This window comes from Lepisma saccharinum, chromosome 6 (assembly GCF_977018435.1).
Source record: "Lepisma saccharinum chromosome 6, izLepSacc3.1, whole genome shotgun sequence".
NCBI classification, from domain to species: domain Eukaryota; kingdom Metazoa; phylum Arthropoda; class Insecta; order Zygentoma; family Lepismatidae; genus Lepisma; species Lepisma saccharinum.
The window spans coordinates 16,848,263-16,875,416 of NC_139234.1; the positions used below are offsets into that span (position 1 = coordinate 16,848,263).

The 27,154-nt window shown below is 39.7% G+C and overlaps 1 protein-coding gene across 1 annotated transcript; it reads left to right on the forward strand.

Moving 5' to 3' along the window:
• Positions 1–584: 584 nt before the first annotated feature.
• On the forward strand, positions 585–27,154 carry LOC145988997 (prostatic acid phosphatase-like). Its single transcript, XM_083124298.1, has 7 exons — positions 585–692; positions 3,374–3,472; positions 3,911–4,150; positions 5,538–5,723; positions 6,667–6,790; positions 8,675–8,889; positions 23,929–27,154. Exons 1-7 carry the CDS (start codon positions 585–587, stop codon positions 24,076–24,078), a joined length of 1,122 nt encoding a protein of 373 aa, XP_082980424.1. The 3' UTR covers positions 24,079–27,154.

Genomic DNA, 27,154 nt, shown 5'->3' on the forward strand with positions numbered 1-27,154 from the left:
ATTATGAAACTTTCATTCGAGATGGGAGAAAGGACATAAAGCTACTGCGGTTGCCAGTTTTATTCTGCTTCTTCTGTAAGATTGGAGAAGTGTGGACGTTGTTATTTACAGAGGGAAATATAAAGTCAAAAATATTCGCCACACAAAGTAATGCGGTCCGATGCGAGGGAAACAACGGTAGCAGAAAAATTTTATACTTTGGTTTTGTTGTACAATTTTGTCCGGGGGGGCGGTAGATTCCCTTCGGAGGTACTCCGCACCCCCGGAAAGGTGCCTGAAAGAAACACTGGCAGAAAATAGGAGGCTAAATCAGAACAGTTATCGCGATTGGAATGAACTGTATTTATTGTGAAGCTAAGAACATGACCAGAGAGGTAAATACGCTTTGTCAAACTTCACCTGTTTCCACTTTCGGCATCCAACAATTACTTGAACTGAGGAATTGGAATCACTAAACGTGATATTCATATCAACATATCAACATTTAGCACCCTGCAAGCGATAAGAAAGAACTTATAGTATATTCGGAAGATGGAATATCTAAGAAATGTATGCAGTAGAATTAATTCAATACAGTGGTAAAGATGATCGGGTTTTTATCTTCTTTCTTTTTGATAACTTCTGTACTCATTTCGTGTGTTCAGGAAGCTATCTTGGACTCGACAGAAACAACAGTTATCTTGACTAACGTGGTAAGCTTATTAACATCAATACTGGTATCTTTCGAGAAATTATGATTTATATGTTTTGATAACAGAATAGAGTGCAGTGTTATAAATATTACCATGCAAATTGTCCATCAATGTGTCAATTCTCCTTGTTTTACAAGATGCGATTTTCAAGAATTAGAACAAAACAACATCAAAGCACTTGTCTCAATTTGCACCAGGATAGGTACAATTACATTCCCCCCCCAAAAAATTAGGATCAGTGGCGTGCCTAGGATTTTCAAAATGGGGCCTCGTGTGTGTGTGTATATATATATATATATATATATATATATGTATATATATATTAGCAGTCAGCTCTCATCTTGCCATCCATTCCTGCTTTTGACGTTCCGGAGCATCCGCCGGCAGCTTCTGGAGAAGGGTCTTATACCATCTCAACTGGACGCCAGGAGGAAGCTGCGAGAAGACGCATCAGATCCCCAAGGCCTCCGGGAAAATCACATAAGGATTACATCGAAAGGATTCGAACCCGGGAAATTTAGGATTTGAACCCAGAAAGGAAAAGAAACATGTCAAACGAAACACACCAAATTATAGACAGACAGAATTACACTCACATCTAGAACTCACTTACCCACTTCTATTATATACTATTCTTCTGTCACCTTCATCTTTCATAACCTTGCTATCCTGACCAATCCCAGGATTAACCTCTCCTGGAGCTTCCAGAATAGTAAATAATGACGCTCGATAAAATTCCACAAGAGTCAAGACACTCACACAACATCTATTCCCCTCATATCTGACACTACTATCACACTTCATACTTAAGCCAAAGTCCAAACTCCTAACCCTCACTTGATTAACTTCTTCTCCCTGCCTTAATTACCTTTGATCAAGTAATCTTCACTCTCCCTTCACACACTTACTCATAAACAAAACTACACACACATAAATTCACCAAACAACAATATAACATGAGAACACCTCCACACAGCGTCACATCTACCCACTCAACTCCTAATACTATATCAGTCAAACAGACGTACTGAAACACACACCTAAGAAAACGACCACAAAGCAGGTATCATATTAAAAAACTTTGTAAACCTGTTTGGTTCTGGACTACCGAACAACCCCGGTACCAGATCCTGCGGATTACATTGCAACTTGCAGGAATGTATCTATATGTATTCTTTGAACCAAATAAAGTAACGAGGAAATGAAAATGGGGGAACCGATATTCTGTGGAAAAGACGACCTGGTCTTTTTAGATACCAGAACATAAGCGCATACCCTCGAATGTATGCGGATGGAAGCGGGCATCTTCCGGGGGTCCCCCCCTTTACGTTTTCTTGTTCCTTTTTTTAGGAATACTGGGCTTATGACCGGGGGTGGGGGGGTATGGCTTCAAATATGCACGTCTGGCTACGTGTGATGTGGAAAAGTCGTTTTCGCAATACAAGTCATTGTTCACAGATAATCGGCGTGTATTTTCAAGGTACAATTGAAGGGTAAGGGGAAAAAAAACAAGAAATGTCAATTTTTTTCGATTTTGAGATTTACATCTCATTCTGTTGGTTGGAATTGGTACTAAACAACTCTACAAAAACCACTGGAATGAAATGAGAAATGTGCGTGTAAGAGACGATCGAATATTTGAGTTACTGGGAAAGAACAGGAAAGTTTAGCATTAAAATGTCGTTTTCTCCAAAAACTGATTTTGTGACATTCCTTGTTTTCCCCCTTACCCTTCAATTTGAAAATATGTTTTGTTGTTCATTGTAATCAACAGAATGCATCAAGCAACTAACGTCCTGTTGTCATGGTGAGTATCTGTTTATTTGTTTGGCAGAATATTTTATGAAAATATTTTTGCCTTTTTGCCACATATTGCTGCTGTTTTTAGAACATAAAAAATAAATCTTTTCAGTTTTTCAACACCTAAAAATCCGCTCTCTAATCATCACTCATGTTCATCGTCACGATTAGAAAACAGTAGCAGAAAATCGATTTAATAACAAAAATCAAATCAAATCAACAATATCTGAAGTAACTCAATACATCAAGAATGTGAGGCACTGCATCGTAATGCTCAGGAGCATTGTTGATAACTATTGTACATGTTTTTACGCATGGTGTCCATCTGATCAAATGCATCATCACGATGGGCACCACGAATCACCTCATATAATGCATGGGTTATGCTGTGGCATACGTTAGGAGAATTATCACCAAACAGTAGCGGTGATTAAGGAGGGCGAGGGGGGCAGTTGCCTCCCAGTGTTCGCCACTATGCTAAATCTTATCTACGAAGGGAAATGTACTGTCTTTGCCCCCCAGTTTTGGCACCTTGCCCTCCGGTTTTGGCATCCAATCGCCGCCACTGTCACCAAATAACCTATGCCACCAAATTACCTCACTTTACCCTACCTGGTCTTGCTCAGCTAATGACTGTGAAGAAACAAGAATTCCAATCAATTTGTATATTCTAAGTCCGTATTTTTAACATGGGTTAGTATACTTCAGAGTAGTCCATAGTGGCATACTAGAAATGAAATAATAAACACAAATACATTTACACATTACAACCCCTCACACAAAATTTGGATAACCTAACTGTCGAGGGTCCTCCTTTCTGGAACCATCCCTAAAAGATGTGGCCAGACATTATTTCGTGGTAAAATTCATGTTTGTTCTAGATCTACCGCCATGGGGACAGGACACCTACAGATTCTTATCCCACAGATCCTTATGGAAATTTGTCCCTGTGGCCTGTTGGATGGGGAGAGCTGACCAATGTAAGTAAAACTTCGTGTAAAAGGTAATTGAACTCTTGTGCAAACAATAGTCATTATTGGGCTAAAACTAATTTCTCTGTGTGCCTATTGCACTATTTCTCGAAACATTTCTCTTCTAACAAAAAGTTACTATTGTTATCAATTCAATTAGTTAGCTACTGCAATCGCATCATTCACGTGAATAATGTACGAATTTGGTGTGATTTGCTACATATTTTCATTAATTATAAAAAACCTAATTTGTTTATATGTAAAAATATGGAGGTAAGAAAATTCTACCGTCACGCAAACATTTGCTCGTAACCAAAAAACTTGCGAAATACAGTTGTGCTGGATAATCAATCACTTGTCTGGTATAAAGAGTAGAAGTCTCCTCTGAAAAAATATAATATAACCCATGATGATATACACAATTTCTTTTCTTACTGCTTTCCACAGAGAGGGAAACAGCAGGAGTACCGGCTAGGGCAGTACCTCAGATACAGATACTCCGGTCTTCTGGATACCAAGTACTCTCCCAAAGACATCTACGTGCTGAGTACAGACATCAACAGGGCGCATATGAGTGCCCTTTGCAACCTGGCGGGCCTGTATCCACCAATGGGAGACCAGGTGTGGAACGAGTACATCAGATGGCAACCAATACCCGTTCACAGTGTACCTGCAAAAGACGACTACGTAAGTCAAAACGAAAATTTCAATTTGTGGTTTGGTTTAGGCCAACTAGTGTAGAAGGATAGAGCAACGGAAAGGATGGAATCAGCCGTTCTTTGCTGGGATAATCACGATTGAAACTGAACTGAAATGTGAAACCTATGATGATTCAGAACTCAAATTCCATGGACAAATTTCTCTCTCGCGAAAGTGAGCAAGGGAATTACGGTTCAGTTTCGGTTCGGAGTAGAATTGCTTCTACGTAATTTAGTACCGAGACACTGTTAATAATAGTTCGCTGAACTGAAATCTTGGAAGTCAAACATCAGTTCTGGAGAAGTAAATCTTGAAGTTCAGGCATAGTTTCAGTCCACGTGTAATTATACACAGCACTTATAGTTCATTTTTGATCGGTGTGGAAATGGAAAAAGCCAATTCAAGCTAATTAGTTTTGGTGCATAGCAGGGCTGTCTGTTTACTCATCTCTCCTTTACCCTCTTGATTACCCTAGGCCATCGATGATATAGACTAAACGGTACTGGAGCTACAATTTAAAGTGGGATCCGAACTGCTATGGAAACTGCCTCTACCGGTGTAAAAATTCGAGAAGAGAGTGACACCGAGATGACCTGGTCAAGTACCTGACCAGATTCTTCCAGACTTGTCGAGACCGAGAACGGGACAGACCTCTCCAACATCGATAGGAGATCTATACGGTACTTAGTGTCCGAGTTTCTTAACTTGGTCACGGTACGGTCTGATGTTGAAAATCTTACTTAAACGCAATCTATTTAAGCCACGTCTTCTTCATTATACCAAGTGCGTAAGTCATGTATTTTGTTCAGAGTAGTTGGGAAGTAAATTCATTAGTGGCAATTGCTAACTTGTACTGTGTGGTTGTATAAATAAACGATAACATTCGATTTCTCGAGAGTTCATAGCTCGTAACGAGCGTCAAAGGGAAAAGTTATTTCCCTTAGTGATTTCCACACGGTGTGAAAGTTTTGGAGTGGCACACTGTGTATATGTTGTTTATACTAACTACCATGTAAGTTGAGACGAGACCGGGCTCGAGACAGGCGGTGACAGCTTTCATTATAATTCCCACCACTATGGAAAAGAGAGAGAGAAAGAGAATGAAAAGATATAAGCGGAAGGGGAACTGGGGAAGAAGAGAATGAGATAGAACGAAAAGGAAATGAAACTGGAGAGGAAGGAAGAGAAACAGAGAGAAAGATAAATAGGAAGAGATAAATAAAGAAGGTGAGGAATAATTAAATGGAAAATTTGTATGAATATCGCTTAATAAAATTTATTCCTCTTGTAGTGTAAATGCAAATACATTATAAAAGTTCTTAAACTGAGTAATTTCTTGTATCTTGTTCTACACCTCTTGCCACGTGTTTTCCAGCTTCTCCTGGCCTCGAAGCGCTGTCGAGCCTACCATCGCCTCATGAAAGCTCTTATGCACTCACCTGTGGTCCAAGACTTCGACGAAGCCCACTATCACACCTACGAGTGGATAACCGCTCATTCTGGACAAGTGGTTTCGTCCGCCAATGAGGCTGCCCTTTTTTACGACATTTTCTTAATCCAGGTAAGTAAACACCAGCGAAATATTCGAGAAAACACATCCAAAATCTATCCTCCTGTGGCCCACATTTTTTTCTTTGTTCTATTCAAGTATTTTAATGATTTATCCGGAGTATTTCTTTTTGTGATTTGTGTACTATTTCAATATTTTTTCGCTAAATTGTAGGAATATTTTACATGGCAGGTGTCACTTTTTTTTTTTTTTTTTTTTAGAAAAGAGTCATTTTAAAATGTCCAAATATTTGAAAACATGGTTAGTGCGAACAATAAACTGTGTATCAAATATATATTTAAAAAGTATATAAAGTCTTGGCTCAAATAGTCATGTAAGGGTAAAAGCCCAAGTTTACTTACTTTTCACTGTTAGATCTCTCTTTGCATCAAAACACGGTCTACAATCAGATTCCTCCATCGCATGCTCTGTGACGTCGACCAACTTCTTTTATCTTATGTGACGACCGTAGTCACATTTGCAATATAACTCAATTTTCAAAATTGAAGTGGGTATATTTTAATAATTTCTTCATACTGTTGGTAATCCTCAAAATTAAATTAGTTTCATTTTTATTGGTTTTATTTCATTAATAAAACTCTTGCGGATTACCACTAACTCCATGTTACCTTCGAAGTACGTTTACTATATACTGAGGTTGATTCTGTCAAGTGCTTTTTTTTTTTTCAATCCAAAGAATATTTTTGTGTTTTATAGGCCATAAAATTCTACCTATAGAACTAGGAATTATTTTATAACAGTAGCTGATGTAGTTTGTTCGTCTCCATTTTGAATCTGCCATATTTCGTCTTTGAAAATATGATGAAATTTTGGGAATAATTGTAGTATGTAATTTGAGAAGTTCTAAAGTAACATTCCACCAACTTTCATTTTATACTAATTTATTTGAAATTTAAAAATCCGAAGTGGCAAACATTTTCTCTCTAATTTCCAGACGGCGAACAATTTTACGCTGCCTGCGTGGGCCAACCACATCTTCCCTAGGCCGCTTAGAGAGATAGCGGAGTTTGCGTTCTCTTTATTCGCCTACTCTTCAGAAATGCAAAAATTCCAATCAGGTAAACTTCAAAGCTCAATTTCTCACAACTTCTGCATTTCTAAATCTGACTATCTTCGGGGGAAAGGGGGGGGGGCGATGACCTTCCCCCAGTGGTGTTGCCAGAGAATTTCGTTCAGGTGAACTGAAGGGTCGAAATGTACGCTGATTATGTGGTCATGCTAGCTATGATTAGATCTCTCGCTCTATCACACACTTTCTTTTCTCTCTACCCCTTTGTTTGTCATTTCTTGTTTGCATCTCTTTTTGCTGTTTTTCCTTTACTTGTTTCTCAATCTCTATATTTCATCTTCATTCTTCCCTTTCTTTCATTTTCTCTATCTCTAGTACTTTCTCTCTTTCGCTTTACCTTTCTTTTCTTATTTCTCTATCTACTTCCTTTATTTTCTCTCTTTCCTTTTATGTATCTTTCTATCTTTTTCTATTTCCATTTTTCTTTTCTAGGTTTCATCATTTAATTTCTCTTTCTCTACATTCATTCATTTCTCTTTAATTTTCTCTCTCTTTTGCTCTGCTTCTTTTAGTATGATCCCGTAAATGAATTATACTTTCGGTGCATGTATATCCCATTTCAGAGTACAGATATCCTGAAAGTGTTAAAGTAAAGGGATTTTTTTGTTTTTCTACAGAAAAACTTTGTTCCAATTATACGACGCACGCTTTTAGAAGCGATATCGGGTGGGGCCACGCAGAGGGTGTGCGTGGCGATCAACCAATGGCAGGAGTGCAACGTTGTACAGTTAGGAGACTGCGGCGCGGAAGTTAAAAGCCGTGTTCTGGATTTTTCTTGCGCGCAAGAAGTTTTCATAAAACACGTCACTTTAAGGTTCATCATAAGATGGGGGAAGACATTTTGAACCTGACTGTCCAAATCCCATGAATTTCCGTCGCATACAGCCGGAGTTATCGTTCCTTGAAGAAGCAAGGGAAACAACACCTTTCATTTCCTTCAGCCTGTTTTTTTTTCGTTGCCACCGTGTTGACGCAGCTGAGTTGTTGTGTCTAGGATAAACTGTGGGTGTTAAATTCGCCTCGATATAAACAATGACCCTTCATTGTTCTGGGCGTTCTCGAACATTGAAAGTCTGGGTCAGTGTGAGTTCAGCGTTTTCGTAGCAAGGCCGGTGTAAAATTATTCGCTTATTGTTCACTCGTGCGCCACAAAGAACAGTTTGTGAAAAGATTAAATACAGCCCTTTCTTGCGATAGTGTGTATTCCGTGTGTTCTTTTTATTTTAAATAATGTCACTCTCCAAACCTAGCACCAGTAGTTCAGGCACCAAGGGTGCAAAATCTAATCATTAACCTCCAGGAGAGTGACTCGGCAATGAGTGAAATCAGTAACACGGAGACCGAGGAAGACGACGAGAGCGGTGATGAATAAATACCTTCAAGCTTCTTTCAGGTATGGGTTTCTCGCATATGCTACAGTGATGTGATATTATAATCCTGTGTAGAAATATTCACTATATTATTTCACTGTACTCATATATACTGTGCATGCATTATCAAAATCATGGACACATCGCGAATTTGCTGTCCTTCCCTTGCGCTAGCAGTTAGTTTGGCAACAGCGCAGTAGCACTGGCTGGGTATTGGCCGAACTCATGTTCCTTCTATAAGCGTGCGCCGTATAGCAAGATATAAGCATGACGTTCTATGTTGGATATCCCATCAATGAATGGAAAGAGGCGATGCAAAATGAGAGTAAATTCGCTGGATACAGCCTTCAAATCATCTGAGAGCACATACATAAGCCACGAGCAAATTAAATGTGTGGCTATCATTTTAAGCTGGGATAAAATCATCTTCTGCAAATGGAATAGGATTTCCAACCTTCTTTTTCAAAATCTCATATCTAAAAGCGTGGGTAAATTTGTTTCAGGGCCGCTGCTAGGAGAAATGGTGGTCCACATGACGGAGAAGTCTAAAGGAAGGCTCGTCCCAGATAGAAAGATGTTCATGTATTCTGCTCACGATATCACCATACTTAACTTCTTGAGACTCCTAGGATTCGTGCGCCCCTTCCTACCACAATATGCGGCCCTGGTTATGGTGGAGCTGAGAAGACACGATCATACAGGAGAATTTTTCGTCCAGGTACGTTAAAGTCCGTTGCTAGGGAGACTAAAAATCGAGACCCTTCGATTGATTGATTTAGTTTATTTAATGTCGCATTCCTCCCACTAATCACGACGATGGGGGTGAATGACAATAAGATGAAATGAATGAAGGGAGAATCACAAGCATACGTGGACACAACACAAGTCTTACAGAGGAGTTTTGAGTCCGGGTCAGGAACATTGCAGGCCTGGAGAATTGAAGTTGAATTTGGGTGCCTTCAGCGAAGGTCACCTTTACACCCCATCTTATCTCCCCAGATCCTCCGAGACAGAACTCTGTAAGCACATCGCTCTACTACGACAGGGTCCCGGGTTCGAATCCCGGTCAGGGCACAGCTGTTCTTTGTGAGTGTCCCGTCATCAATTTCATCAAAACATCACTCATCCTCATCTTAGCGATTAGCCAAAGGTGGCAGAAAAGCGAAGTAAAATAAACCAAATCCGTCAGTAAAAGAATAGAGGAAAATAACCAAACCCGAACCCCACTCCCTTTCCTGTTTCCGTAACTAGGTGCTGCCGCGTGGTCGCAATGGATGAAACACGTCAAGAATAACGAAAAGATTGTGTAGGGAAGGTCTCAGCAGTAACGTGCAAGCATCAGGTGCTGTAGTCCTCCATGACTTGTTTTTGTGTTAATGAAAGTTTGTACATCGGTGCACAACAGTGGGAATTTTGCTAATTAAGAGAGATGTAAGTGGCAGTCTTGTTACAATTTAGACACTACTAAGTATTGTACTTTGAAATTATGGTAATGGTTTGTTTGAAGATACGTGTGGTTTTATTGTATAAACAATAAGACTCCAGGAGTAAAATGCCCTAAGTAGGACCCCTCAATGAATGCCTAACATTACAATTGTAATTGAAGCAAAGGGTCGTTAGTAAAGTCATTTTACATATTGTTTCAGATGTTCAAGGGAAAAGGCAATGCAGGTGGGAGAAGGTGGGATGTCCAACAAATAGAAAGGGCGATTGACGCAGTTAGGATGTTGGTAGTCTATATTATATTACATTTGTACATCTATATTCTTTATGCAAGCTCAATAAATGTAATTCATTTACTACATATCATATAATTACATTTCTTTGCGTCTTTTTTAATTTTTGGAACTTGTTAAAGGAGGGGTCCGACTTTGTCCACTTTTTCTCCGTTGTTACTTTTCGTCCCTTTTTACAGAAATGCTTACTGGCGAAGCATAATGCGCTTTAAGGTGGATTGAGTTACTCAAAACATTAGCAAACATATCAAAGAACCAATTTTATTAAGTTTCTAATAGAAATAATATGCCATAATGACACCAGGGATGAAAAACCAAACGGGGCTCCTACTTTGGTCACTTTCCTCTACAAATAAATAGTTCGATTGGTTCATTGATTGATTTGCTTCATTTTCTGCCACTTTTGGAAGATGAGGATGAGTGATGATATGATGAAATTGATGAAGACACACTCACAAAGAACACCTGTGCCCATACCAGGATTCGAACCCGGGACCCCTGCTGTAGCGCGATGTAGTTACAGAGTTCTGTCTCGGAGGATCTGGGTAGAGGAGATGGGGCACCCAAAATTCAATCTCACATCTGCTGGCCTGCAATGTGGCCTGAATGAATTGTGTTCCTCTGTCTCTTATGTCGACAATCGAACCATCCGATAGCCCTATATGTTGATTACTCGCAAACTACTACAGTTACTAAGATAAATGTTTTTGAACCGAAATAAATACAAGGTGCTGGTATAACGGGATATTTAACATCTCGATCGAACCATCCGTCTATATGTCAATGGAAGTCAATAAATCATAACAACTGTAACAACCTTTGCGTAGTACATCTTGAAATATATTTTTCGGATAAAATGCCGTTACCTATTTAGGGCCAGGGACTATTTATTATTGGTTGATTCAGTTGGTGTTTTTAGTAGACTTTAATCACAGTAAGGCTAATCGGGACTGAACCTACGTAGAGTTTAAAGTGAGATCCGAACCACTATGTGCCACCACCCGAGAACCCTTAATTACAAGGCGACGACGACAGGGGTGCCCACAGGGGGGTTTCATGACGCGCCGGTGTCATGGGAATTTATTGGGGGGACAAAATTTTATACCAATTCTATATATCTTCACACAAAAATGGGGGGGTCGTATCGTTTGATTGACTTGTTTTTTCATATTTAGTTTTGGTTGTTATGTATAGTTTCCTCCTAACTGTGGACATCGCGGCGATAGGGTTGAAATGAAACTTGAAAATGTGCCTTTGGAATCGGATTGGTTGTGGGGGGGGGGGGGGCGTGGTATTTGCATTAATACAAGGTTAGTCGAGCAGACAAACTGTGCAGAATAAGGTTGACTAACAATGACAGTGAGCCTAAAGTATCTAAGTAAACATATATTGCTTAAATATATCTGCATTATACAGTGACGCAACCACAGGGGACAGGGGTCATTGCCCCCCCCCCCCACCTTCGACGGTAGTCAATTCTAACGTAGCAAGGGGGAGAAAACATTGACGGCCAAGGGCACCTGCAGGGGGGCGACACAGAGGAGCAATTACCCCTTCGATTTCAAATTTTATGCAAATAATAATTCATTTTGTAAAATTTTCTTGCTTGCTTCGCTCTTCTTGTTTTCTTCACGTTCAAAGCTGTAGCTAGGGGCGGCGGGAGTCGGTCATCGGCGCCGAATGATCTAAAAAAAAGTTTTAAAAAAGAGAGAATGTCATGGCGTCCAGTAAAATTATTTGCGCCCTATTAAAAAAATATTGTTTTCAATTGCAAAAATTGAATATAAAATGTTCTTGCTCGCTTCGCTCGCATTCTGCTGGTTTTCTGTGATGTAATGTATTTAAATAATTTGTTGTATATTTGTATTCAATAAGCTTTGAATACGTACACAATTTAGTGTTAGCTTGTTGCATATGTATTTTCTATTTTATGTCGCTCCGTGTTGCATATGTGTAAAACATATGTTGTACATGAAAGTTACACATGCATCTACGGAATGCATTTATCATTTATTTTCTGCCATTCAAAAATACAGTTTGTGTGATTGATTTTCATTATTAACTAGTGTGAAATTGACGGTGTTGAAAACATATTTCAAATCTACCCCCTTTTTGCGTAATTTATGAGGATAATAACGTCTTTGATAATTACTACGACTACTACTGGTGGTAGTAATATTAATAATAATAATCAAGCCATTACTAATGTTATTATTATTAATAATAATTATTATTATTGGTACGTTTATCCTGGTACTTGCCCCTCCCCCCCAGACAAAAATTCGTGGTTGCACCTCTGGTATTATATTTTTCCGCAATTTTGTCTGACAAAAATAATTTGAGCAATTAATTCGGCATGAACGGGGGGGGATGTTCTACCTTTTGGGGGGAGTGCGTCATGCGCCTTGGGGGGGGCCCCCCTGGACGACGCTACCACTGCGCAGGCATTTCTCTGTAATTGTGTCCATAACCAAAATAATCATGTTACTCCACGTTGAAGTTAGTGGGTATCCTTTCTTCCTCTTCAAAGCCATCAAGATACTCGTACGTAGCAGCTCGTTCTTGCATTTTTTTTTTATCGTCACGATTGTGTTGAACATTTCCTTATGATTGTTAAGTTTTGGTCTTTGAACTTTTCCTAAGTCTTTCTCTGACATCATAATACATATTTTCTTCTTTCTGAGCATCATAATTTCAGGGTGGTAAAATTTGTGGGAAATATAAAAAAAATGACGTAAAATAATATATTTTCGTTATGTCGCCACTTAGGATGACTGACAAAAATGTAGTTAGTATATTCTTTTAGCCACTTATAAGCAATTTCGGGCAACAATTATAGTTTTTGGTGTTATCACGAATGCAAAAAATTAAGTCTTTTAATGTAATTTTTCCTATATGTACGCATTCTTTGCATTGTAGAAATATTTTTCTTGTAGTCTACAGTTATTATTGGGATTCATATATAAAATATGTAATCATTTTTTTTTATCTGAAATAAAAGTAAAACAGACTGCTTATTTCACAGTTAAGAGGGAGGTGGAGTTTGGCGAAGGTCGCCGTGGAAAGTGCTTAAATTTAACATGGGCTTTTTTGCATTTTGTTGAATATAATGCTTTAGGACAAAAATTTGCCGGAAAACACGCAGTAGATGTGAACTTACTTTATGAAACTTTGAGTACATGACACATTTATGCAATTTCAGTTCGATAAATGTGCACAAATTCCATTATTTTTTTTCAATTTCCCATAAGGAAATACGTAAATAAGCATAGAATGGTTATAGGATTTGTGGGTAGCACCAACGAAAATGGCCATTATGATGCATACTAACGTAATGCTCAATCCTTTTATGACTAAGCTAGGGAGGGCTTTTCTTTCAAAAGTCACTTGCACAGCCCAAAATGATTGTTTAAAAATGTTACGTATTAAGAGTGGCCTGGAGGTTGGCATGAAAGTAGTTTCCTGGCCCGATGCGATACAGAGACACCTAGCGACATATCAGAGGACTAGGAAGAGAACCTTCCTCCCTTCACCACCCCCTCCCCACCGCGTGACTCCCGCAGTGAGGTTTCCAGGAAAAGGACACCCACCTGTTTCTTTTAATTCTGGTTTCGGAGGCTAAAATTTCTCCACTGGCAAAGCAATTCGCATTTCACTGCTTGCTGGCTGACTCTTGCATGGAGCGAGACGAGTGGCAGCCTCTCGAAACGGAATCTTCATCGCTGCAGTTTTGATTGAATAAATTTGGTTGATTACAGTGGCTACTATAATCATGTTGAATTTTCTTGTTGAGGTTAGAATTATCAATTGAGAATAAAGAAGGAGGTAGAGAATATCAGTTGAAAGAAAGTATTTTTTTGAAGGGGGTGTTTTTTATACAAAATCTATCTATATATATATATATAATAATAATGATAATAATAAGGCAAGAATTAGTAACAATTATTATTTCAACTATTAACGAATCGAGTCCCTATTAGAGATGGGCAGGAGCGAAACTACCTGGAATTTAAAAAGGAGAAACGTGGACATGCGTAATGACATATGGAAAACTGAAAAGGAGAAGACGGACAAAACAATGTAACAAAATGTACAGTAGTAACAAAGATGTCAGGAAACAATAGTATAATATTGAACTTACACTTTGATGAAGTAGTTTTCTTAGTTATGATCTGAATGAAGTCCCTTTGCACAGTTCTCATCGTTGGAGTTCACAGCAGCTTTAATCGGCCAAGATTGATTGATTTTGTTTATTTTACTTCGCCTTTCTGACACTCTTGGCTAATGATGATATGATGTAATCGATGAAGAGACGCTCACGAAGGACACGTATGCCCAGACCGGATTCGAACCCGGGACCACTGGCGTCGTAGCGAAATGAGATAAATACTCCGCCATGGGGCAGACTAATCGGCCAAGGGTGGGGACAAACTCTCAGTGGTGATGGGAATCCCCTGTGGAAACATATGACCAGTTGCATTTAACAAGTTCCTGCATCACATTAGTTGCTTTCTCCTATTGTGATTTTTCCCAATGTTAATTGATTGCTTCCCAAGTGAAATTTCAGTCCAACTAATTATAGTATGATCTTCAAGATCAGCACTATACGTGTTACAAAGTACTCTTAAAAAAATCCCAGTGAATTGGTCAAAATAAAGTGACAGAATTTCGAGGAGAGGCCGAGCCTCTGTGAACCCACACATGGCTACGCCAATATACGTAAGTAAACCCGTGGTGCTACAGCCCCTGAGGGCCAGAGCCCACCTACCGACTGCCGGCCTCACTTCCAGTCCAACCAGTTATGTGCGGTCAGCACGACGAACCCCTAATATTTGTTGTAGGTTTCCGTGACTCATTCATAGCTTCCCAATCTCCTCACGATGGTGGGTGGCAACCGGTCCTATACACAGGCCGAAATCTCAGGAGAAAAGTTGATACGTTTCTCCTAAGAGACTCGAACCTGCGCGCGTCCCGTAGACGGAGCTCAAAGCATGATGCATCGGACCATACAGTCAAGATGCAGAACAGCAGGCCCGTAGCCAGAATTTTTTTTCAGGGGGAAGGCTCATCCCTTATCAGCAGCTGCCATCTAAGGGCGAAAAAGTGAAGAATAGAACCCCTGAAAATGAATTTCTCAGTATATTACAAGTTACAAGATGTTTAATGTAAGTAAAATTAATCACCGCTATACCCTATTTTAATTACATATTTGTAGGATTTCGGAACGGTCTTCAGCCTCACCCCCCCCCCCCCGGTCACGTGCCTGCGGGAGAAAATATACATAAGTGCTGATCTCTTATTCTGATTGGCGTTTTAAGAATAGAATATCCTTCAGAGCATCTCTAAGACATGGTCTTTTAAAAATCAATTCTAGAGAAGAAACCTTGTCCAATTCACGTTTTCAAGTTGTTTCCTTGTGTAGTTTTTAAAGCAGAGAAAAGTTATCACAATTGATAATCTGGTGAACAAGATCGACGTCGAATATGTAATTGAAACAAAAATTTTAATGTTCGTACCACGATGGTTTTACTGACTGAAAAGTTTATGTTTCACAATTTTGATTGAGCAGAGGGGGCTCTCTCACTGCACCAACCGCCGCCAACCCTATGTTAATCGTTTGAGTTTCTGTTTTAAGTCTACTTTATATACAGATAGACTAATCGGGACTGGATCTATATTCCAACTTCATCACGTAGTATTTTTACTGTGGACAAATATTCCTGTCATTCCTGGTATTCCTGAGAAGTTGGGAAGGACAAATTATAACTTTATTAAAAAGTTTTAATATAACGGAAGAATGTAACTTTGCAAAATGGCCTCCACTTCCTTCAAAATATCAACTCTTGTGTCACGGGGAGGAATCATTCAAGTAGTTTTACTGTCATATCGAGATAAGAATCGCATCCACGAATGAAGGGAGCTAACCGAGCTAGCTAACAGACGTCCGTAATTTCGCATATTGTGAGCGAAAAGGCAACAACACGAACAATTTTCGCTTTCAATTGTTCATTGACTAAGTCATAAATCCTCTCCTCAACTTTATTTCTGATTTTTTTATTAGCGTTGCTTTTCTGCCACGTTTGCCTAATGGCGACGATGAGGATGAGTAATGATATGATGAAATTGATGAAGGAACACATATAAAGAAACCCATGCTCAGGCCAGGATTCGAACCCGCAACCTCTGGTGTCGCAACGGGTTGTGATAACCACTCCGCCACAGATTATGGCAAATTTATTTCGTGATAAAGAAATACTTCTGAATGAATTTACTTTATCAGGGTACACAATTTCTACGCTTTTCAGTATTCACTTCACAACAAAAGTAAGCATTTCACTTGAAAAATCTACATTCCTCTTCTATAGTCCTTTTCTTACTCCAACGAAGTTTGGGCAGCCATATGGTTCTCTGAAACTTTTACAGAAACTGGCCTTTCTTCCAGGTAAATCCTTGAAAATCAAGAAACAGACACATAGGCGACAGAAAGTATGCACGCTGCCCTCCCCCACCTGGCAAGATATTTTCGTACTTCAGAAGTAACTTGTCAATCAGCTTGCTTAGTTGACACAACACCTAGTCTATAATGGAATGTATACCTGTGTAGGGAAAATTGGTCCATGTGTTGAAGCTTGGATGAGATTGTTCTTGTATCACGAGAAAAGAGAAAACGGGATAACTACAAATGTATAGATAATTTCAAGCATGAGGTGTTAAGTGGGGCCAAGGCGGGCCGCATTAACGGATGCTGGGGACTACATGCGTCCCGCGGGCCGCGAGTTTGACTGGCCGAAATATCAGGAGAAAAGTTGTTACGCTTCATCCACGAGACTCGAACCTGCGCGCGTCCCGTAGCTGGAGCCCAAAGCATGAAGCCTTAGACCGTACGGTCACGATGCAGAATAGCATCTAATGGCGAAAAAGTGGGGAACACCTGAAGATGAGTTTTTGTTTCCTAATTTTGATTTGGCAAAGGGGGCTCTCTCACAGCACCAAGCGCCGTCAACCCTATGCCGGTCGTTTCAGTATCTTGAGTTTGAGTTTCTGTAAGTATACTTTATGTATAGATAGGCTAATCGGGACTGGACCTACATTTATAGTGGGATTGAACTATTGGGCGTCCACCAGGTACCAAACTCGGGACCTTTTGACATTATGAGGGTCATCTTTACCATTACGCTATAGGGGTGGCAAAATATATCCGAAACTAAGAAGACATTTTGAATGGACATGTAGAATGTAGGAGGCAGGGTTTGCGCTGAAGAGGAAAAAGACAGGGAATTCTCCCTCCCCTTTCCTAACCTGTACATCTCTAATGTAATTCTCAACCAAGCCAAGAATCTTGTCCTTCTACATTTTATGTCGCTTTTGTTATTGTTAATGAAGAATTCAAACTAATAATTTCTTTAAATCTCAAGTTAGCAAGTCAGCCAAAATTATGTTTTTATACTAAATTTTACATTAATTGAAGATTTGCAAAGAAACAGTAGACCTTTTCATGATCTTTCCACTCCAAAAACAAATGTTTTGTAAGAGTCACATCAAGTTTATGATTGGAAGTAGTGAAGTTCTAGGAACCACACACACACACATATATGTAAGCAACAACAATAGTAGGCTATTGTAATTTGGAGAGGATGTGATTTGTGAGCGGAACAAGCATGGGAATTTAACGAAGTTCCTTTGCGAATCATCAATTATGTGTGTGTGTGTACACGTATTTCCTATCTGCACCGTTGACTCACAAAGTACTACATGTGAGGTAAAACTATCGAAATGTAAAAAGAGGAAGCGCTACCACCCTCCCCGCCATTTCTACATTTTATTCAAATCGAACACGAGGCACGTATCTAGATATATATTTCGGAGGGGCGTCCTAACGTAATGTCTCAAAATAATAATGTTAATAATGTTAAATTAAAATAAGTATAATTATATTAAATTAATTAATATTTTTATTACATAAATAGGTAAAGGCGGTATAACAACAGTGATACAGTATAACATCACGTATTCATTATCTAGCTTACGTGTAGTTAAGGTCGGCAAAATTTGTAAGAAATAGAAACTGCCCTGGCAAGGAAATTAATGTCAAATAGATAAAGAATATAATATTTATTGAGTATGAAAAAAATGATGTTAGATCCAGTTGACGAAAGTAAAATTCGTGGTAATATTTTGCCTGTTATTATAAGTAGTAATAATTCTTGCATAAATCTTCTTTGGTACTGTCATTCAAAGTCGTATTGCTTTTCAATATTTTTGCGGAAATAAACAAATTGCGATTAAACAACAACCTTATTTTCATTACTTAATTGAAGTTATTTTATGATCTCATTATTTTCATTATTTAATTTTTGTACTTGGTAAGTCTTTCGGGGGGAGGTTGGGACACCTGGACCCCCTAAATACGTCCTTCGCGGTAGGGGTCGAGATAAAGTTACTGTGTCACTAGTTCCAATTCACGGTAAATATGCTCTGCTTCTCTACACTCAAACATACACAAACTCATGGCCTTCCTGCTTTCTTGCCTGGGAAAGAGGCAATAAATCAAGCTGTGACAGCTACGGGACCTTCTGACGAGGGGATGGAACCCAGCTGTGCAGAGGATTCAAACACCCGCGAGAACTAGCCCTCACCGTCAGCCTGAGGCAATTCGAACAGAGACATCTAGTGGCCAAGTGGTGAACTATGCTCGCTGCCGCGGCCGTATCTTTCGCCATTGATAATACATGACATTTTTAAACAATCATTTTGGGCTGTGCAAGTGACTTTTGAAAGAAAAGCCCTCCCTAGCTTAGTCGTAAAAGGATTGAGCATTACGTTAGTATGCATCATAATGGCCATTTTCGTTGGTGCTACCCACAAATCGTATAACCATTCTGTGCTTATTTACGTATTTCCTTATGGGAAATTGAAAAAAAATAATGGAATTTGTGCACATTTATCGAACTGAAATTGCATAAATGTGTCATGTACTCAAAGTTTCATAAAGTAAGTTCACATCTACTGCGTGTTTTCCGGCAAATTTTTGTCCTAAAACGTTATATTCAACAAAATGCAAAAAAGCCCATGTTAAATTTAAGCACTTTCCACGGCGACCTTCGCCAAACTCCACCTCCCTCTTAAGTTGCTGTATACGGTGCCTTTCACTGACAAGTCTTCCGGGGAGCAGGTGCTATTACACCGCAGCGAGAGCGTGTCTGCCGGCAAACTGGATGCAACATCCGCGTAACTGGAGCCGCTAGCTATGGAATGAAATAAGCTCGTACAATTACACGGACAGTTAAAATTCAAATGAGCACGTACCTTGTTACAAGAGGTGTTGGAAATGATGTCCTCCTGCATTCACAGATTTACGGCATATTTTTAGGAAATTTTCAGTAACACGCGAATGTTTTCTTCCGAAATTATTTCAAATTCTCTCCTGATGCTTTCATTCAATTCTTCTAATGTATGGTTTCAGGTTTAAAAGCTTGGTAGCTCGCCATACAGACGACATGAAAATGTCTGTTTCTTCTGCAAGGAGCCGGGGGGTTGAAAAGTGTGTACCAGTCGTGCTCCAACGTCGTCTAGTTTCTCTCCAGTAATCACACACTCTTTCCCCTTTGCTTCTTATCAAGAACAGACCCTGTTTCCCTAAATTTGCTCATAACTTCTCGAACATTGTCTCTGTGTGGAACAGGAATATCCTAGAATTCTGCTGCCAAACACCTTCTGACTTCCCTACAAGAATTCGTAATGACGTAAGAGTCGTACATAAAAATCCCTTGTTTTAAATTGTACTTACAGTGTGGCATTATTAGACGGCAGAAAAGCACCAGGAATACGTAAAATAAAACAAATCAATCTAAAACACTTGTGAACACCTTAACACTTCACAAACACGTGCAAACTGGACACCAGCTATCTGGATACTGAAGCACTGAACGAGTCCAGTGCCAAGGTCAGCGTAAAGCTGTGGGTCTAAATGCCGGCAGACGCCCTCCCACTAGTGTTGCCCACGGGACGAGACGGGACAGGCTTTTAAAAATTCGAGACGAGACTAGATTGATCATTTGTGCCGAGACAAACGAATATTTTCGAGACGAGACACCATTTCACAACATTTCCACGAGACGAGACATGCCAAAGTCTCGTCTCGTGGGCAACACTACCTCCCACTGTAAGGCGTGTCAGCCGCCCCTTTACGGAAGACTCGACTGTGAAATGCACTGTATTTCAACAATGTAACGTTGACAACATCTATTGTATAACTGATTCCAGTGGCGTGCGGTGATAAATCAGGCAGGGGAACAGGTCACCTGCACTTGCTCCCCCTCGCATGGGTGTCTTAATATAATACAATAGATCAAGTAAAATTCAACCGTTATTGAAATGTCAGAAGTGACAAACATGAGGCACGTTAAAATTATATGACAGTAATAAATTTAAAGCAAATGTGATATAATATAAAGAAAACATTAAAAATAAAATTGTTGATGCGCAACAAAGAAAAAATTGATAATATAAATTTATGATTTGATTTTGATTTAGTTTATTTTACTTCACGTTTTGTGCCTCTTGGCTAATTTGCGGAAGATGGGGATGATTGATGAAATGATGAAATTGATGAATGGACATTCACAAACAACCAAGCCCGACCAGGATTCGAACCAGGGACCCTTGGCGTCGCAGCGCGATGTGCTAACCACTCGGCCACAGGGTCGGGCTATACATTTATGAGTCATCAGAGAAAGAAAATAATATTTTGTCGTGACCTGTTTCATCTTTTTATTCGTAGATTAAGTTGACGTTTTTCATAGAGTTGAGTATTCTTGTAATTCAAACGTCCTCAATGCAATAATGGCACACAGATGGTTGAGTTTTTTCATGACGTTCGCTAGATTAGTCAGGGTGGCTACTGTAGGACCATAATAAAATTCAAGTATAATTCCCGGTTTTCAAGGCGAACTGTACAAAAATTCAAGCAGATGTTTTATCTATTTCAAACTAAGGTTTTACCGTCTCTCACCACCCACACACATACACACAAACAAATTCTTATATAAACAATATATGATTTGTGCTATTCCAATGAATCCAATAATTCTAATCCACTTGGACGGTACATATATATAATTTAAGGCGCGGAGTTTACATTTGTCATTTCACATAGCTACTACGCAGTGGCGTGCCCAAGGGGGGGTTGGTAGGGGGTTATACCCCCCCCCTTTAGCCCAATATTCCTAAAAAAAGAACGTCAATGGTAGGAAAATATGACAAAATGAGAGCGGACTACCAAGAAAAAGTATAGGTAACGCCCCCCTTACAAAAATCCTGGGCACGCCACTGCTACTCGGGACTATAAATACATCTACAAACACAAGTCACAAATGTTATGGGAATAGTAATCTACGAACAATTGTTAATTCTATAAGAATTTTAAATTTACCTAATCAACTTCAAGATATTTTATCTTGCAATAATCTTCCGTCCCTCAGATGGACACTAACAAAGCAAACGGATTGACAGAATTCTGTTTTATTTTCCACGCAGCTTTCTTTTCTTGATAAAAGTAAAATCTAAACTGTGAAAAACTTGTTTCAGGTCATTAATAAATATGTATAAATTCAATGGAATTGGGATTTTAAAAAGTTGCAATTTTCATGTCTACAGAGAAAATTTCAAGCAGAATTCACGCACAATTCCCGGAGCCAATAATTCACGCATAATTCCCGGAATTCAAGAAATTCCCGGTGAGTAGCCACCCTGTTAGTAGAAGTTGTTAATGTGACAAAACCCGACCTGTTCCAGACTCTCTTCTCAGGATTAAACAAGGACAACAATATAATTTGCCACTGGTAGAATATCCAGTTAATCATTTTACAGAGTTGTAGTAACTCGTTTGAAAATGCCTTGTGTATGATTTCGTTTTAGTTTTTAATTCAGTTAGGATGTGTGTTGGTTTGTTGTATTTTCTGCAAAGTTTAATGAACTACAGGCTTTCGTACTCAGCCGGTCGATCATACGAATCCACGACTTTTGCGACACCGTCGTTTGCGACACTAGCATTTCTGCCGTCATATGCGACACTGTATGGAAAATATATTCCATGACAGTTGCGACACCGTCATCTGCGACACAAAGTGTAAATAGCTTCCCGTCCCACTTTATCCAGGCTTAGGACTGGCAGCATCATTGAAGCTGGTGTGTTTTTGAAAACCTTTATTAGTTTTCCTTCACACTGGCATCATGGAAGCTGGGTGTTTAAAAGCTGGATGTATTTATCCTTTGTCAATGACGGATTGTTTAGATCCCTTGTCAGTATGGGAGCAGACTGCAATCCCTTGCCAATGTAGAAATCGTCGCTTCTCTTGTAGTTGAACCAACATCTTAGTATTTTCATTCTAATTTCTGAACGTACGCCATTCTCCTCAAAAGGCGCTTAAGATGTCTATGCATTTCATAGTCGGTAAACGCTCTTTGTATTCTCTAATCTAATATAATGTACTGACGTCGTCTACGTTCCCCTTTAAGATTCAAGGCCTTTCTCTCACATAAGTAGTCGTTGTACACAGCTCCTAATCTTAAAGTCTTCACTAATTGGTATACGTTAGGACTTGACTTTTCCGTCAATACATTAACTGTATGGTTCCCATCCCTCGACTGCATTGTTAGTCCTGTGCCGCTGTTGGGAGCAGTTTCACATGGAAATGTCGAAAACAGAGTTGTTCATCCACTGTTCAACGAAATAATCCAAAACTTTTCTCAATATGTCGTGGTTTGCCGCATCTTCCATCACACATTAACATTGGTTAAAGTGATAATTACAACCATTGATCTAAGCCTCGGAAAATACTTTCTGCTGCACGTACGCAAATGTCGCTAATTCTGGTAAACAAATTAGAAATCGTAGGGGAAAATCCAAGCAGTGTCGCTTATGACGGGAAGAAACCAGTTTTTGCCTTAGTGTCGCAAATGACGGTGTCGGAAATGTCGGAACTCCGATCATACAACACTCGCTTTCTTGTCCTGCAGCTGCGTGCCTTGGAACTTTGGTCTTGGGGTTGGTGGAACAGGTGGATGTGAGCTGTTCCCTCGGAAGCTATTTCGCAGCGTTTAGCCAAGGCATTTAGCAGACGCTTAGACTGTAGAAGATTTTTTCAGTTCGTTATGAATGTCAGACGCAAGTTCTCAACGAGATTAGGAAGTTATGGACTTTCTACACTCAAAGGTATCACTTATGATGCGATTAAACTTCAGCACATAGCAAAAACTGGAAGAAAAGCGAATCCGCAATATCCCTCTGAGGGAACAGCTAGAGTTTTCAGCTTCCGTGGTGCCGTGGGGATCGTTAACTTTCGGCGTGGTCGGAAATACTCGGCTTCAGACAGTAGAGGGCATGATACTAAGAGACCATGGTAGAGCATGGGGTGAGAACCATGATGCGTTGGGAGTAGATGACGTCAACAAACGTCCAGCCACGGTGAAAGATTTTCTTCAGTGTTACTTTTGGAAACGTTGATTTCGGGAGAAAGAAGTGTTCTTATTATGTTAATATAAATAATTTAAATAGCCCAAAAGCGCAGTAAGTAGGAGGGAACAGCCTGTTCCCTCTGTTCCATGGAGGGACCGCCACTGACTGATTCTATTTTGTTCAAGAAATTTTAACCATTGTAATAACTGTATTTTTAATCAAACTAAAAATGAATGTCTGATGAAGGAAGCGTGTATTCTCTTGAAGCGTCACAGCAAAAGAAAATATGTTTTTAATGTAAGGCGAACGATACAAGCTTTGAAGATCGTCAGTTTATGACATTTTCGAATCACCCCATTTGCGAAAAAAAACTCTATACTTTTGTTTCTGTAAAAATTGCATTGTAGACCAGTATAACTTTGCAAAATTTTTGGAGGGACCAGGGTCCGGTAACCCATGTCTGGCTACGCCAATGCCTCAAAAATTTTCAACGAATTGTGATATATGCCAATGATCTGATTTTTTCAACTGCTTGTAATAAATTATATTTATTGTTTCCCTGCAGGTCTTCTACAAGGACGGACTTGATGCTCATGCAGTAGCCATATCTGCCCACGGCTGTGACATCCTGTGTCCCTTAGACGAATTCCTGGGACGGACGGCGCCACATATTCCAAAGGACTGGGAACGGGAGTGCAACACTCATCGACATTGAAGTTTGGTGTAAAATAAACGTTGAAACGACATACAAGAGGAGATTACCAGAGGTTAGCGAAGACGAAACCTAATCAGTGAGAGTATTGACGCTTCACGGATAACTAAGACCGGTCCCTGCCTGTCCTAAATGTGTTCGCTAACCTCAGGTAGAAGATCCTCGCTAACCACACGCGCGCCTCCCAGGAGAAAGTGAACGTTGAGAGAGACGCTGTGAGGATGCCATAAAATAATGGGTGGCTAGGCACGGGGCAGACGCGTTTTGTATACGCCTAAATGCCACACAAATACATATATTTGGGCTAACAGCGCATAAGCCTATCTTCTATTTGTTGTTTTCTGGGGAAGTTCGCCCTCACTCCCTACCTGAAGCGCCCTCACTGGAGAGACGGAAGCAGGGGCGTGCTGGTTCAGCTAGAGGGGTAGGGTAGATAACATGATTGTCCCAAACTACTAATGGCTGTATAGTTTCAAAATTCTAGCAGCTCCCTTCGGTTTCGGCACCGATGGTTGACATCAATTTACACAGGTTGTGATATGTTTCTGAAGCAAAATTATGTTCTGCAACAAGTGTCTACTACTCTGATCAACCCTGTTTAAATTTCAATTATCAAAAGTGGCAAATATAGACAGGCTTAAAATTTCAAAAGTCTGTGCAAAATTCTATTAATTAAATAAATTACATCTTCGATGTAGACTTACTTTAAACCAATGGACAAGGACAAAACTGCAAACTAAATGCATGAATTGCCCCCCCCCCCCGGCTCTCACACATACACACTCACGTACAGAGTGAATTTGCAACTTCACAACAGACAAATAGCTTCTCATGGACAATTGATTGCAGAATATATAAACATCAGTTTACCAAAACGAATTGCATTTTGAACATATGCGGTGCACCATTGAGAGGTATATCCGAAGGATACCTCGAAAATATATAATAACAATGTGCCTCGAGTTTCACCCAATTTGACACGTCTCTTAATTTTTAAACTTTTGTTGGAAACATGTATTCATATGGGCGGGGAAAACTGATCTAAATTCCTACAAATTCGCTTTTAGCCGCCTATTTGAATATGGTGGTCCATTAAAAAAATGTTCCCTGCAAAGTTTTTCTTCAGGTTGAGACACGTATCCGACAGGAGCCACTTGATCTCCTCCTTTCCCACTTAAACAAAATCAGGTACCTCCGCCCCCTTCGCCTCTTTAGAGAGTCGCCACTTATTTTCAATGCCACCATTCGACTCGCATTATATGCTTTCTTGTGATGAAGTACAAGATTTAGTCTCAGTTTTCAAAATAGCCTGTTATAAAGTTAGACTCATTGAAACCATTAAATATTTTTTTGTCGTCCATTCGAAAACTGCTAACTAAACAAAACCATATTTCGTGCAACAAATCTTTTAAAATAAAAAGACCCATCAATCGAAGTATCACTCGGCCCGCATTACTATATGAAAGTTTCAAGGTACCCCCTTAGTGGGGCATAACACATGTTCAAATACATTTTTCATGATTGATTTGGTTTATTTTACTTCGTTTTTCTGTCACTTTTAGCTAATCTATAAGATAAAGATGAGTGATGATGAAATTGATGAAGGGACACTCACAAAAAACACCATGCCGGGATTCGAACCCGGGACCCTTGGCGTCGTAGCGTGCTATTATAACAATTGCTCCGCGGAGGTCAGCTGTTCAAAATACAACCGGATTCGTCCCATGCGTTTTGGTAAATTGATGTAGATAGATTTTTCAAGGTATTATTGACTGATTGATTGATTTGCTTTATTTTACTTCACTTTTTGTGCCACTTTTGGCTAATTTGCGAAGATGGGGATGAGCGATGATAGGATGAAGTTGATGAATGGACACTCACAAACATCCATGCCCAGGCCAGGATTCGAACCCGGACCCCTGGCGTCGTCGTCAAGGAATTATTCGATCAGACACTATTAGCCTATTACGAAGTTTAAGACTCGCCCTGTATATACAGTACAGTACATGGAAAAACTTCGCGGTCAATGATCACCCCACTGGTTCAAACCAGCAAATGTCATTGCCCTGCATTGTTACGCAACACTCCACCCTTACCGGGCCGCTTCTGGCAGGAAAAACCCAAAGAAACAACTAAATAGGCTCGTTAGTCCTGGGTTCCCATCCCGTTCTTCACCAGAGCGCTCGGAACCAAAGAATCAATCACAGGCAAGAACTTACTGAATTAATGTTGCAGGGTGATTGCTGAAAACTCGCAGAAATGGGCTTTATACATTTATTTACAATTTAACAAGACAAGGCTCGGATTCTTCCAATAATTCTCTAATTTACATTATTTACATTCCTCTAACTTGAGCCCCACGGCAGAACTGCCAAGTGGAAGCTGAGCATCGGCAGAACTGCCTCGGGATGCTTTTTCTCAAGGAGGCCACTGGAGCCCGAAGATCGCTCTCCCTTCTGCTATCCAGTTCAAAAACACACTTCTCCTATCCTCTGACAGAGGCCATATTTATACTTCCTCCCGCGTCGCATGGGGGAGGGCTGAAAGTTCAAACCTTATTAGCTCTTATAAGCTACACAGAACCATGGAAGAAACCCAAGCATACAAATTCAGACAGAATCACAAAAAAGAAACAAAAATACAAATACTGTTTGTAACAGCATCTAGATCACTGGTGAATTCTGGTCCCAAGCAGCTTGCTTCAGAATGTATATGAAGGACAGACCATTTCCGGGCAGGTACAGTGGGATCCATGAGTATTACCGTGCAAATTGTCCATGACTACTTTCATTAATTTTTCTATTACATCCGATGTGTTTTTTAGCGATGAATCTTTGTATATGCTGGTGCAGAAGTTGTCAACAGCTTGTTTTGAGTTTTATTTTAATTCTTGAAGCTCTTATTGGGTCAAATAGAGTGCATGAACGTGGTGATGGACAATTTGCACTGCAATACTCATGGATCCCACTGTACTATACACGAGTATCGTATGGATCTGGAATTGCAATTCTATTTTATCCTCATCTTACAGTAGACACCCGATTGTACGTTACTTTGTCAATAAAAATATCCCAGATGG

Coding starts and splice junctions, on each gene's coding strand:
- LOC145988997 (XM_083124298.1), top strand. CDS start 585: ATGATCGGGTTTTTATCTTCTTTCTTTTTGATAACTTCTGTACTCATT. Junction 693..3,373: donor CAGTTATCTTGACTAACGTG/GTAAGCTTATTA, acceptor TGTTTGTTCTAG/ATCTACCGCCATGGGGACAG. Junction 6,791..8,674: donor AATGCAAAAATTCCAATCAG/GTAAACTTCAAA, acceptor AATTTGTTTCAG/GGCCGCTGCTAGGAGAAATG.